The following is a 15001-nucleotide window of genomic DNA, read 5'->3' on the forward strand; positions in this document are numbered from 1 at the left end:
TTCCACATTCTCCACTGAAATAGGTGTATTCACCCTTTCAGCTGGTAGAGACTGGGGCCCCCAAGTAGGGAACATTTCTGAATGACAATGTCTGGTGGAAGAGGAGGCTCTGTCCTGTCATTGGCATCATTGACAAAACTCCTATTGACTCAGAGGAGAGTATGAGGAGGCCAAACAGTGCTGACTTCTGATGTCATCTCCTTGGTTTACTTTGTTTTCCAAAGACCCCTTTGTGCTTCTCTCCCTTGCTTTGTATTCTGAATATTCAGATCATTTTTATGCTTGGGGTCCCCACTTTTAATGAGATTGTGGGTTTTGTGACCCTATTACATACAGGTTGACTGGAAGCCACACTGATCCTTCAATATAAGATTTAGTAAAAGCCACAAGAGGAGGAGAGCAGTGAGGGTGTGGAGGAGGAGGAGGGCAGCTGCTATTGTTCTATCATCAGTGCTGCCAAACCATCCCTTGTTTTTTCTGTGGCCTGTGTGTCCAAATGCTGTTTGAACAAATAGGGCATAGTCAGGAGGCTGGCAAGGGGGCAGCGAGAGGGTTAGCACAGTCTTAGCTAGAAATACTTGCACGAGTCAGGAAGTAAGCATGGGAGGAAGGAACTTAAGTGGAGACATCTGTTTAGCTTAGCTTTCAGCAGCTCTGCCTGGGGTAGGGGTGGGAGAGTCATGCCTAAGATGACATAACGTATTTTGTCTTTCGTGAGTTGAAAACAGAGGAAACTGCGAAAGCGAAGCATGGTCTGTGTCACGCATGGTCCAGGCATACCAAGTACATAATGGAGCAGTGTCAGTGCTTTTTGCTCTGCCTCTCACACCCCAAAATAACTTTTCAAGACAACTGAGGAGAATGTGATATGGTCCAAAAACTGATCTTGGACTTTTTTCGCAGACGACTGAGCCAGAGGCCAACTGCTGAAGAATTGGAGCAGAGGAACATACTGAAACGTAAGTCCTGATACCTCTGACATTTAACCTGAAGCTAGTTTGGGTTAGTTTAGATGTATGTTGGGTGTTTTTTATAGAACATCAACTATTCTGTACATGAATCATTAATAACAAAGAAGTGCATCATAAATGCAAATAAGTGTACAAGTCTGTAGCAACATCCAGAGCTGAAATTCTTTAAAATCAGAGTCAGTAAATTCACAAGAATGAACTACCTATGGGGAAAAAAAAAACAGACTTTAAATCTCTTTTGCAAGTCCTATTCCAAGCAGAGAGTTGGTGATTCTGAAAAGCTTTTATGCAGCTCTTACACAGATGAGCATCCTGTTACAATTTAGTAAAGATATTAGGGCATGGCTTGATTAGTTTTCCTAAAAATCTTTACAGCATCTAGACTAGGTGGAGCCTTTATTCAATTGAAGAAAGAAACCAATGGGACTTGGAATTATTTCCCTGAAATGTTCCGCTGAAACTCTTCCTTTAAATCAGCCAAAAATTTGTAGATCCTCAACATATGATACTTTAAAGGGGCAATATACCATTTAGAGACCCTGACCTGGGTTAAGTTACTGGACGCATTGCCACCAACTTCAAGGGAAGCAGAACTGAGTCCAGCACAAATCTTGTAATCTTATGAAAGAACAGGAAAAAAATTGTAGTTTCTGTACTCACATTGAAGTGGTTTGAGTATTAAAGGAAAGCTGTTTATCTCACTGTTGTTACTTACAGAAAACAAGATAAACAAGTTCTTCCCTTCTTTAGTTAGTAAATGCATCATTCCGGAGAAATTTTTAAAAATTACTACATGAAAAAGTACTTCTAACTGGTATCTTATACATAATGTCTCCTTAGGTAGGAGAATTTAGCTTCTCCTGTTGTTCAAATAACTGCATTGTACAGAATCATAAAAATGTGGTAATTTGCTGAAAATTGGCAGAACTGATTGATTAAATACTTCAAAATCAGATTCCTAGCAAGTAAATGATCGTGTTAATGGTCAGTGGGGTCTTTTCATCTGCTCATGTTATTATACGTCAGAAAAACAGAAAGAAAGAGACACCATTGTCAGTGCAAAGAGGAGAAAAGACTGGATTGCAGAGCAGTGTGGGCAAGCCTGAGGCTTCCAGAAAAGCCATTTGTTTGGGGCCAGCCCCATTTTGGTAGCGGTGCTCATACTGCCTACTCCTAACTCCCATGACTGGCTGCTGGAGGGAGTCGGGGCAGAACCTGGGGATATAGGTGGCACATCCAGATGTGATTGCCTCACAGGGGGGTAGCAGAACAGCTGGAGGAAGAAAAACCTGCAACGTGACTGGTGCCAGGCTCAGACAAGGAGGGACAGAGGCCAATTCTCTGGGCAGCTCATGTGGTCATCCCAGGACTTAGGAACAAACATGTGTCATGCACCACCTGGCACTGGTGCGTGACCAGTAAACACCACCCTGGCACTGGTGAGGCTGGCTGGAGGGAACTGGAGATCTTGGGCAGCTGCTTTGGCAGCAGGGTTTGAACCAACATCATCAGAGAGGCAGCATCTCCAGTGCTGGGTTCCTTGCAGTAATTCCTAAAGGTCACTTTGCTGATCACAGCAGTCACATAGCAATCTGAAGATCTCTTACATTTCAGGCGAATTATCCCCTGAGTCACATTAGTTTCCTTTTGAATTGGATAAGGGCTCTTAAATGACATGGATGTGTTTGAAAATTTTACCCTGAATCCAGAACAATATTGTGTTTTCTAAATGGAATTTTTATAGCTTGGTTCCTAAGAACAGATCTGCCCCAAAACATGTGTGTCTTGGTAGACAAACAGCTTCATAATTACAGGAAAAAGTGATGTGGGATTTCCAAGGCATCCCAGCTTTGGTGAAACACAGCAGGAAAGGAATAAAAAACTAGAATAGTTACATAATTTAAAAAATAAGAAAGCATAAAAATGCTCCACCCTTAAGTAAATATAAATAGTGTCTGGTTTGTACATCACTTTGCGTCATTTCCCTAGTCTTCTGAGAAGGAGAATTATAATAAATACAATGGAGCCTAGAGAAAGAGACACAGGCAGTTATAACGAGTGTAAATTCTCTGCATAAGCAGGTCAAGCAATTTGACAGAAGCCCAGTTCAGAGAAGACAAACACAGAGGCGCAAAAGAAAGCCCAGCAAGTTCCCAAGTAGACTACATAGGATTTCCTCTGCAGTTAAAGCTGAAATCTCCTTGATGTAAACGTCATGTCTGGTACCATGTGTAACTGCATTACTGCTCATTCTGCTGGGAAGAAATAGACAAAATGTGGTGGGACAGCCAATTTTTATACATGAAGTGATTGCTTCCTATCTCCGTGCTGCTGCAACGATTATGAGATTGTCATCTTTATTGAATTACAAGAGCAAAGCATCCATTGTACAAGTTCCACTACTTGCTGGTAGCAACAGTAAGATTACAGTAGGCACAGCAAAGAAATAGAGAGCAGGGTCCTTCACTGAAGTATGACCAATTCACTGGCTCTTATTTAAGTCAAAGAAATGTAGTGAGTGGAGTCCAGACCTGCAGAGTTAGTGTGAAGACTGAAGAACACTTTTTGAAGTTAATACGTGCTGGCCAAGTTTATGAGGAAGGATTTCTCAGTCCCTCTCATGCCCCATCCACCACGGCACTTCTCTGATGGATACAAGTAGTTCAGTTGTCAGCTTGGCACATCCATTGCATCAATTACTCACAAAAAAATGATGGTTAGGTAGGCTCTGAGGGTCTCAGGTTGCACTAGGGGACATTTCACACCAGCACAGAAATGAGGCCTGAAAATCACAGTTACCCACAGCATCTCCTGAACACATAAAATAAAGCAACAGTAGCTTCAGAAGATGGACGTGACTTAATTAACTTTTAAAAAAAACAGCTAAAACAAAGTCACTTTCTGGTTTTGGAGGATAATGTGTTCCTAATTCCCAGCTTTTACATGACTGAGGCCTTCAGCCTGCCTGGCTTCTCTGAAGGTGGGTTGCTGGGCTGAGAGGTGAGGAGGAGAAAAGAAAGACATCTTATACCAAGTACAAAAGTGAATGGCCATAAGTAAGTATTATATATAACTCCTTGGCTGCTTGCAGTTCTACCCTGACTCTGTGTGGGCTCTGCTTAGCACTGTGTCCCTCTGGCTTAATCTTCAAGGATTTATTAGTGCCTCTATTTCTGAAAATAGGCATTTGCAGGACAAGCTCCTCCAAATTTGAAATACAAAGGGAAGAACAAAATTGCCAGAGGAGCAATTGCTAGAAAAGGATCCAGCCCAGTAGGGACAGGAACTTTTGAAAGAGGAAAAATATATTTATCAGTGAGTGTATTCCAGTTACCATTTTAAAAGCCATTTGTGACTCCCTGCTGTGTTCTGTTCTTTTTACTCCAGGATCAGTTTCCTTCCTCCTGAAAATGGAAGCGGTATTTTTGTTAAAGTGGCATTTAAAGATCAGCAGCATATTGTAAAATATCATAACATTGACTGGCTGTTTGTCCTCTTTGGTGGCGATTTCCCAGCCCTGTGAAGTCAGAGAGCAGTTGTGATAGATCTCTCAGCTCTCCTGCCCTGAGCAGCAGAAACCTGGCTTCCAGCCTAGCCCTGCTCCCCTGCTCAGAGCCTTTTGTGGTCTCTGAACATCAGGTCTTGTTTCCATTTAGGGAAAGCCCCAGTTTTGAAAAATTGCGTCTCCTCCACTGTGTGCAGACTGGGTTAGGGCTTCCTTATGTTATTTTTGGCTGGTCCCAGGTAGTTAGTGGGAGACCTGTGCTCTCATGGCTGAAGAATTTAAGGCTGGTGGTTTGTTACTGCCACGGTGCCAGAGGTGCCTACTTCTCCTGCAGGATCAGTAGACAGGAACATGTCTTGGGTTTAATTCAGTCCAAAGTTGGACAATTTAAATCAAGCCACCTATTCTAAACTGGCCTTTGAAGTCCTTAATGTCCCCAGCAGAGAGTTATTCCTGTCTGAGCTAATCCTGAGTGAAAAACGGATCACACCAGGGTAAGGGTACTTGTTGGAAAAGCTGATGAGTTGTGTTCACTCTCCTTTGTTACACACAGGCATGACTGGAGTAAGGAGCAGTTCAGCTGTAAACAAAGCAGTGGAAACAGATCCTGGTTGAGGAGATGAGTATCTAAAACCCTGGGCTCTTAGAGAGTTTCAGTGAAGTTCAATGTAAAGACATGCATGACAGCCTGCTCCTAAGTTGAAGAAGAGTTAGTATACTCAAATGTTATTGTCTTCTTGAGGGATAATGTTTGAGACTTGCCCTGGTGTGAACTTGTAACATGATCTTTTGGCTTTGTGTTGAAAGTGAATTGCCCGAGGATGTGCTTTTACACTCCAGTGTGTTGTGAAGGCTCATGAAGGACACTCTCTCCCTGCACTGCTCAGGTCATGGAAAGTTGCAGATTTTGCCTGGCACCCCTATTCTGATTTTTTTCCATTCTCTCCAAAGAGGAGCTGCAAGAAATTATTCTGTAAATGGGAAAAATGTACGTTTCTCTTCCAACCATTGACCTTGCATCCTCACAGAATCCAACCGTATCGTAGCTGAACCCTGAGGCCACTGGGCCTGTGGGCTGCGAGACAGTTTCTGAAGAGCTGGCTTGCTGCCTGGCTCTTCTAGAGAGTGACACACATGAAGAGGTGCCAACACAGGGAAAGGAAGGAGGCTGTAGATGTTTGATGAAGTGTGTGAAGAAGCGTGGTAGCTAAGGATTGAGGAAGTACACCAGCCCCAGAGGGACCCACTGTGCATCAGATCGGTCCTAAAACATTAATATACTGATGGAGAGGCTTATTTTGTTGCATACTGTGCATGCCTGATGAGTCCACAGCCTGAGATCCTTGTAAATCTTTTACAGCCCGGAATGAGCAAGAGGAGCAGGAGGAAAAACGAGAGATAAAGCGAAGGTTAACACGTAAGGTGAGAAACAACTTTGATCCTATTATGACACTACTGTAACTTTCTCCCTGCAACTGCAGTTGTTTGCCTTTTTCCTTTTCCTCAGCACCATTTTCAAAAGTACAGTGTGAAACAAGTCTTTAAAGCAGTCTTTAAAAGAAATCACCAGTGTTACAATGTGTAAGTCCACAGAGTGAAGTGAGTCACTTTGCAAGCTATTGCTGGTAACATCTTGAGACAAGACAAAAGTCATAACTGAAGGAGCTTTGAACAGCAAAGGATAGAGAGCCTAGCACTGGTCCAACCCTGCTTCCTGTAAATGTAATGGCTTCTGCAGCCATTATGAAGAGAGCAAAGTTAAAACAATGCTGATTGCATTCAAGAATTCCATCTAAAAAAAGGCATAAAACTGGGAAATAAACCTTTTCTGAAAAGGGAGATTGTCACTTGAGGCATTTAAACTAAATAGAGAAAAGCACTCACAAATGGTGTATAGTGCAGAAAGCAATCTTGTATTGGCAGGGAAAGACGAACAAAAAAGCATAGTTTGGTTTTGAGTTTCCTCCCATTTGAAAGTCATTTACTCTTAAAACTGAAGAACAGTCATTTCAGATATGCATATTCAGTTTCCCAGCTAGTGTAAATGTCTGCAGATGCCCCAACATATATAGCCAATAATGCATCCTTTTACTGCGGATAAACTTTATTTCACCACTGACATATTTCCTTTCTCCAGAGGTGGAGAAAGCCCCCTTAGGAACTCACATGCTTGTGAAGCAGTGCCAATCCCTTCCTGTACGTTTTTTAGGTGACTTAGTCTTTCTGGACTATGTGGTCACAGATTTTCACAGTATAAATAATGACAAGGAAAGGCCTCGAAATATACATGGAAAGGTTGCATTCAGAGAGCTGAATTGCTTTTTTTCATGGTTGAAAATCTCATGCCTTATTCTCAGCTCACATAAATCAGCAAAGTTCTTGCACATCAATGGGAGAATACTGCTGTTGTCTGCAGGAGCTAAGAATGCAACCCAGAGAGCTATAATATTATTTTTATAACACTTAAATTCCTGGCAACAATGGCAGTGATGGTCTCACATTGTCTCATATTACTGTCTGAAAGAACCTGCACTGCAAATGTTTCATGGGACTCAGGCTCTGCGCAAAGCCTAGAAATACCATCTTACCAGGCTTTCAGTTTCCCTATACATTGACAGGTGGACACATACAGGAATCCAGTCCAAAGCTTGATTCCATTTGCTGAACATCTGTAACAGATAAAAAGCAAAGCTACCCATACCCAATCTGCTGCCTAAAAAGTGAGGGCTTGCTAACTCCACCAGCATTATTGACATTCAGTTCCCATCCTCTGCTATTTTATAGGAAAGGTACGAAGCACATGAATTATCTGTTGCAGGCAGAGGCCACAGCCACATGCTCAATTAACACACCCAGGCTGCTGTAACATCACAACAGTGTCTTCTCCCTGAAACCTCAGCAGTCTTCTGCAAGATTTCTTTGTCTTATTTGCACTTTTAAGTAGGAACAGCAGTGACAGCAGCAGCAGTCTGAGCCCCCGGCAGCTGGCTCTTTAATGTTCATACCCCTGTTCCCAGTAACATTCCTTTTAGCCTTTTTGTGGCTTCTTCCCTAGTAAAGATTTTTCTCCCTCATGTTTGTGAGGTTGGTAGCAGCATGACTTGGCATTGTTTGATTTTGATAATCTTTTTAAACTGTTGTAAATTGACCTAGTGACACATGTAATTTTCATTAAAAAGAACCACAGGCCTGGTCTAACAACAGATTTTGTTCTCACCTACCAAACATACTGCCATAAAGGCTCAGAAATCACTAGAGGAAAGGAGTGAATAAAGTGTGTAAGTGGATAGATAACAACTAGAAATGCCAACCACCTACTGAATCCTGCAAAAATAGTTGTTATTCCCCAGCTCTGCCTTTCATGAGCATGTCCCAGATGTGTCATTGTGTCTGCAGCAGAGTGGCAGACTCTTTCTGTTGATTTGTACTGAAGTCTTATTACCAAAGGATTTTAAACCTCAGATTGAGCAGAAGTTTAATTGAGCACAGCAAGTGGTTTTGCCCAGCAGCCCTTTCTGTTTGCACTGAGTTTTAATGCAGACACATGCCCCCGGGTTAAATTCAACATAAGGAAAATACGCCACATTGCTTCCTTGCAACCATGTGTAGTTGGTAATAAGAAAGGAAGGGGGTTCTGCAGAAGCTGGTGACGAGACTTTTGACCTTGCACTAGAATAGCTGCTACTGTCCCTGTTTTTTTCAGTGGCGTCATTCCAACTCCAAGGGAACAACCCACTTCATCCATTAAAAAGCTGTTCTTAAAATTCCTTTAGCGCTGACATTCTGTTACAGTATTATGATGATAAGTTGTAACATGACATGCTGTAATAAGTAAGATTACCTTGCTAGGTCTAGACACCTTATAAAGTCAGCAATAAATATCCAGTTGAATCCATCATCTGGACAGGCAATTTCTAAAAGAAAATTTAGATCAGGTGACCTATAGCAAGCTGCCCCTTTAAGCACTTTTCATCCTCTCAGACTCATCTAACTCCAAATTAACTGGGCATAGGGATTAGCTGCCATTCAAAGAACAAAATGGAGGCGAATGCTATTCAGTGCAGTTTCTCCATAGCTCATGTCCCTCCTGTCCAAGGAAAGGTGAAGGGTACTTGCCTGTCACCTGAGATGCCCATGGATAGGTTCTGTACATCCAGCTACTGCTGTACTCCTTCTCCCTGCCCCTTGGGGCGCGCTGAGCAACTTTAGGCACATTGGATTTGCATCATTTTAGTGGAGGGACATGTGGACATTTTTTCTCTGAGCACTGCTCTTGGCCCACAAGCCTATTCTGGGAGCGTTAATGTGCAAAAGCCCTCTGGGAGTAGTGTTGCAGGTGGGTTCCTTCCATGAGGAGATCTGGACACGCAGAAATTACTACTAAGAATGTATCCACTCTGAAACGCAGTTGATTTCTCCAAGCACTGTGGCAATTAACACAAGCCTGAACTCAGTTTCTGAGGACTTCCATTAGAGAGAGAGTTGTAGCCTGTTACAAATCACATGCAAAGAGGAATAAAACTCTTCCTACTTTCTTTTCTGTCAGGTAGCATCATGCTCCCCATTCCCCAGAGCTGTTTATAGCCTCTTATCCCCCGCTGTCAATAGCTATTATTTCCCAGACGTCTAGCTCCAAAGCTAAAAATCTTGTAACAGCTGTCAAATCAACAACCAAAATGATGAGGTGTGGCTGCTTCTTAAAATCCATACAATAATCTGAAATCTTTATTCCCATTGAATTCCTGCCCTGGTACAGCTGAAACATTCTGTTCACTGGTGCCTCACTGGGAAATGTCTTGCAGTTCAATCTTTTCTTTAACTGACCTCTGCTGGCTTGCATCAGCACGGGCTGTTCAAAATAATGAACTCTTGAGAGAGGTGGGATTCATCAGAGGGAAGCAGGGAAGGGGGAAAAGTCAGAGAAGAAAAGAAGTTGGGGGTTAATTTGGATAAACTGCAATTATAGTCAGAGGGAAAGTTCTTTGAGGCATTTTCATCATTTCCTGCTCCTGCATCTTACCACAAAAGGTGAGGAACAAAGAAGAGAAGTTGTGTGCACTGCTAGTTAGCTTCTGTAGTTTTTCACCTTGGTTTCTTCCTTAAATAACATCCATAACATTTTAGCAAGGTAACAAAATAGGCAATAATGAAGTGACAAGACAAGTGGAGCAAACTCTGCATTTCGCATTTGACTAAATCCCAAAACCAGACTGGCAAGAGTACATCCCCTTCCACTTTACCTGGTGGCAGTGCTTGGGTTTGCTTCATTTCCCATGCCAAGAACAAAGGGGTTTGTGTTAAACCTTTCCTTGCAAATTGGCTTGGTATTAAAGCCTGAAATGTGCCTGTTTCTATCTCCAGTGATCCAGAATATACGGAGGAAAACTTGACCTCCAATGACAAGATATGGGAGGTCCTGTCCTCATTCATTTTACACTGTGTTTGCATTAATACAATTCCATTTAATTCAAAAGGTATTTTTGCCCTGGTTCACACTCAAATAATGAGGTCACTCACCACACAGTGCAATGAGACCCTTCCCTCCACTTGGAGCACCACTGCCTGTTGAAGGCAGTTGCATTGTGTCCTTGACCATGTCCTTTTACTGTAAGTTACAAATGTGCCCAGTTCCTTCTGCCTGTTAGAAGAAGCAGTGCTCATTGTCAGGTGTTGAGCAAGAAGGAGTGTGTAGCATTAAGCAATTTTGACCTAAGAGACTGCAGCTCACGTCATAAAAATGAACTCCAAGGTGAGATCTCAGCTGAGATGTGCCTTCAACATCAACAGACACTGAACTGACACCTACAGTGGAGCCAGTTTGAGTCTGTTCTGCAGGTCTGTTTCCCCACCTGTTTAAGAATGAAACTCTTGTCGTGGTTTAAACCCAGTCAGGTAACTTGTTCACTCACTCCCCCCCCTTCCCTCCCTCCCCCTACTCCCGGAGGGACGGAGAGGAGGATCAAAAAGAATGCAACTCCCACGGGATGAGATAAGAACAGTTTAGTAACTAAGGTATAACACAAATCACTACTGCTACCACCAATGATAACAATGATAAAGGAAATAACAAGGGAAGAGAATACAACACCTCAGCACCAGCCAACCGATAACTCGCTCCCCCCGCCCAGCCCGACCAAGCACTGACCGATACCTCCTCCAACCCCGCAGTCTCCCAGCCCTTCCGGCTAACTCCCAGTTACATCCTGGACATGACGTGCTGTGGTATGGAATACCTCTTTGGTCAGTTTGGGTCAGGTGTCCTGTCTCTGCTTCCTCCCAGCTTCCCCTCCTCCCTGGCGGAGCATGAGGCTCACAAAGTCCTTGGCCAAACCAAAACATCTCTATCAGTTCTGTTCCCAGGCCGAAAGTCAAAACACAGCACTGCACCAGCTACCAAGGAGGAGAAAAATGACTGCTACTGATGAACCCAGGACACTCTGTGTAGCCCAAACGTACTGAGACACCCTCATGCTTAGCAGCTCACAAGAAACACTTGCAGTGGCATGCGAAAGAGTCAGAGCAGTTTGTTAACTGTTCAATTACTGTAGCTTTAATTAATGGTTTTTAGAAAAACATTTGGTGTGGTTGTCCCTCTCTTTACATTTAGTATGATCAGGTTGGGTTTTTGATGTACTGGATATGTTTTTGTGTGTTTATGTATGTAAATATATGTAAATTTATGGCTACATATGAACTCTGTGGTATTTCAGGACTCTCTCACAGCCAGAGTGCTGGCACAACAGTCTGTGCATCTCTTTTCTGTTCACAGCTCTGCCCCAGGCCTCCTGGGTCACCCTGAGCTGGTTGTTTGGTCTCTGTGTTTCACTTGCTCCAACTGCTCTGTGGCCAGGGGGATGCTGCCCACCACTCTGATGGGGTGTATAAGTATATGAAATTGCACTGACTGCAGGTTTCTGAAGCAAAGGCAGGGCGTCTCAAAACAATGTACAAGAATAGTTGTATAACTTCAGAGGAAAAGAAGCAGCAGCTTTTACTCTGTCTTGCGTTCAGGTATCACCGAAGATTAAAAACTGCGCATTAGCACCAAAGTTTCATAATGTGCTTATGCCCTTGACATTTTTCATGTGCAAATCAGTGCACTGTTCTTCACACCCACCCAAGGGTTTCAGTGATGTGAAATGTGCAGGTGATGCACCTGATTTGACATTTGTGCATTTGCAAACATAAGAATTTACTTATGTGACTCAATATTTACCGTCATTTCTTTGATTTCAACATATACCCAGCGCATCAAGCAAGCCAGATTAGCTGTTTAAGACCCTGTGCAGCATTGAGGTAAATACCAGCACCACCGCTGCTGTGGCATTTGATGCTTTTGCCTTATTGACACTGCCTATAGCCAACAGCCTGGCACTGTATGTTTCAGTGTATCAACAGCCACCCGCCTTCTCCTTTGTACAGACTTGCTAATTGCTTTGATTAGCACAAATGTGAAAGCTGGCTAATGTCAAGAGTTGACAGAAGCTGTGAAACAGAGCTGGTCGTTTTTTAAAGCCCTCTTCCAGCTTGAGAAGCTTGTAGCAGTTCCTGCTTTCCTTGTAGCCATTTAGGAAAACAGAGTTTAATTCACAGCATTTCATATTCTGTTGGTGTCATCAGTGTAGTAAGACATCTTATTTAGGAAAAAAAAAATCCGTTCCAAGATGAAACAACATCTAGGCTATGTCCTGAAATATTAAAAGCTGAGAAATGTGGAGATAAGGTTGGTGATTCATCCTTAATTCATGCTGTTGTGTGAAAAGAAGCAGTAGAGGCAAGTAAAGATGGAGTCTCGCCCTTATCTTTGAAATTTTTGAGTATAGCCATATTATTTCAGCATGAAAATTCTCTGTTTCCATAGTCAGGGGTTACATTTTAAATAATCAAAAGCAAAACTGCTGTGCTCTCCGGATAACAACAGTATCAGTGCTAACAAACCTGCAGCTCCTAGTACTACAGCTACTAGAAAAACCTACCAATTTGGAATCACATTCAAGATGAAGTCAGGACAGAGAAGCCTCACTGATAGTGTAACTGGGATTATACTCCAAGTGTGGTATAGCACTTCAGTTTTCTCGCTTTTGTTAAAAGCCCCTCTGTTGACTGCAGTGTGCGTTTGGCTTGCAGGTGACTTAGGTGTCAGGGCTGCAGGCTGAAGAGACAATTTTGTTCCATTAGAACAAAAAGTAACAGTTTTAAATCTAAACGTGCTTCAGTCTACTTTATTGTGCCCCCTGGCTTTTCTGACAGGATACTCCAGCTCAGAGATACCCTGTTGTCTAAAAACAGCCAAAAAAGTTATGCCTGCTGTGTACACGTTTTGCTTTTTGAAAAGCAAAACTTGGTGTAGTCTGAGTTCAGAAAGGCATGCTTCTTGCTCACCTCATGGGCTGACCTTATTCAGGCTGGCCTGAATGTGGGTATACAAAATGGGGCTTTTCTTGGGAAGCACTGGGAAGAAAGAGGATGAATGTTGTGTGACAACCACACGCAGAGCAGCTCCCTCCAGGAAACTTCATGCCTCCCATAGAAGGTGGCTGTGAGAAAACTGTCTAGTGTTAAGATCTTTGCAATATTCAGAAGTTTTGAAGCTGTTCTTTTTCAAAACAGCAAGGAGCTTTTCCCCTGTTAAATGTCATGATTTACCATAAAATGGCTCTGGAGGTCATACACAAACTGCTGAGCTGTAACTTGACTGATGCCAGCTGTCCTAGGCAAGGGCGTTATGTGATGGAGTGTAGATCTGTGCTCCTGGTTACACTTCCTTTCTGTGGTTTCTCTGCCTTTGGTGTGTACAAAATGGCTGGGCTGCAGCTAGGACAGATAGAACCTCACTTCTGCCCTCCTGAGCATCTTACAGGCAGGGCATTAGTGCCCCTCTGCAGACACTCTGCATGATGTGCTTGCATCCAGTTTGTGAGCTCAGGGTTATCAGTGTAAGGAGGGCAATCCCACGGTCACCTCCCATTGCAACCATCTTTCCTAAAAATAGAAGAAAGAGGCAACCATGAATGCCAAGAACAAGCACACAGGTATTTAAAGCTAGAGGCAGGATCAGGTGGTGCAGCTATCTTGCATCAGCACCCAAATGCTGAAGAATGGTGGTATTTTTCACCCTCCACTTAGCGTCTTGGCTGGTTTGAATCTTTAATTCTCCCTGGAAGATGAAATGCAGGGAACTGAGATACTTAATTTTGGAGGAAGGTGGATTCAAGAGCCTAAATAACTTTACAGAATAGAGTCTCAAGCGTTTTATGAAATATTTAGACCTCCCATTATTAACAAAGGTGAATTATTGTAACACACACCTATTCCTAGTGAGTGGGAATAGTATGATACACTGTATAGCTAAGTGTTAGCAGGATATTATTTTCCCTGATGTCTGATGTTTCATTCCAATAGTGAGACTTTTGCAGCTAATGTACAGCCATGTGCACATGTATGTATAGCACCTTCTCAGAACTAGTTGTGTAATTGCTTTTGACATTAACCAGCATGCTGTGCATCCAAGGAGAATCGATCCCTGAAAGCCAATTCCTGTCCCTAGCCTTGTTAACTGACTGTATAATAGGTGGACTACCAGCACACTACTGTTTCTCATTTGAGAGGAGAGTTGACCGTGGCTGCCTCTTCTGCTGTGGAATTTGACAGAAATGCTTTGGAACAATGAAGATGCTTTCTTTGCATGATCCCATCCACCCTTGCAATTGTGGGGTTTTTTTGGCTTGTAGTATGCAGTGTAAACCGTTAGAAGTCAAATACATTGTGACATAAAATAGAGCTGCAGCATACAGTGACAAGTTCAATAAGCACTACTCATCATCCTGCCTACCTTTTCGGGAGGTAAGGACAAGTCTGGAGAATATCAGAATGGTAAGGAAAGTAGTTTGTCACCTTTTGCACATAATTCAGGGCAGGAGCATCCCGGTGCCTTTGCCTGACCCTTCCCAGGCAGCACAGAAGCACACACAGCAGCTCGAGGCTGGGGAGCGTACAGCCTACGCAGGTAGTTTTAAAGTTGTCTTGTGGTCTTTGTCTCTTCCTGAGACATTGCTGCACTCCAAGACTTTCCTGTGTTACTTCTCATTTCTGGCTATGGGATCAACTTCAACCCGGGATTAGGGTGTCCAGCCATAGCCACTTCCCAAACAGTGAGCTGCTCCAGCAGCAAGGTGGGAGGATGTTCAAGGTGCTACAACAAGAGGTTATCTCCCACGTAGCAATTCTGTGAAAGGTTGACAAAAAGAATGGCTCTGGGAATGTCTGAACCCCCATAGTGATGGCTGTAGTAAAACAAATCCCCAAGCAGCACTCTACAGGGAAAAAGTGACATCCTGATGTCTTTTTCCACTCTTTCCTCAAACCCGCAGCTGAGTCAAAGGCCCACAGTAGAAGAGCTACGTGAGAGGAAGATCCTCATCCGCTTCAGTGACTACGTGGAAGTGGCAGATGCACAGGACTATGACAGGAGGGCGGACAAACCCTGGACACGACTCACAGCCGCCGACAAAGTAAGTGGAGCAAC

At 43.2% G+C, this 15001-nt stretch overlaps 1 protein-coding gene across 9 annotated transcripts in view; it reads left to right on the top strand.

The window, feature by feature from the left end:
• The window catches only part of PHACTR1 (phosphatase and actin regulator 1), a 315221-nt gene that overhangs the window by 294509 nt on the left and 5711 nt on the right, over positions 1-15001 (top strand). For all 9 annotated transcript variants that reach the window (XM_061449475.1, XM_061449478.1, XM_061449477.1 and 6 more), the window contains 3 exons: positions 904-959; positions 5837-5898; positions 14847-14987. In XM_061449475.1, the coding sequence (XP_061305459.1) occupies positions 904-959; positions 5837-5898; positions 14847-14987 (259 nt within the window). The remainder of the gene's footprint in view (positions 1-903; positions 960-5836; positions 5899-14846; positions 14988-15001) is intronic.

The sequence above is a fragment of the Pezoporus flaviventris genome, unplaced genomic scaffold, assembly GCF_033815535.1.
Source record: "Pezoporus flaviventris isolate CSIRO_AGI_PZ_B2104156 unplaced genomic scaffold, CSIRO_AGI_Pfla_v1 ptg000007l, whole genome shotgun sequence".
NCBI lineage: Eukaryota > Metazoa > Chordata > Aves > Psittaciformes > Psittacidae > Pezoporus > Pezoporus flaviventris.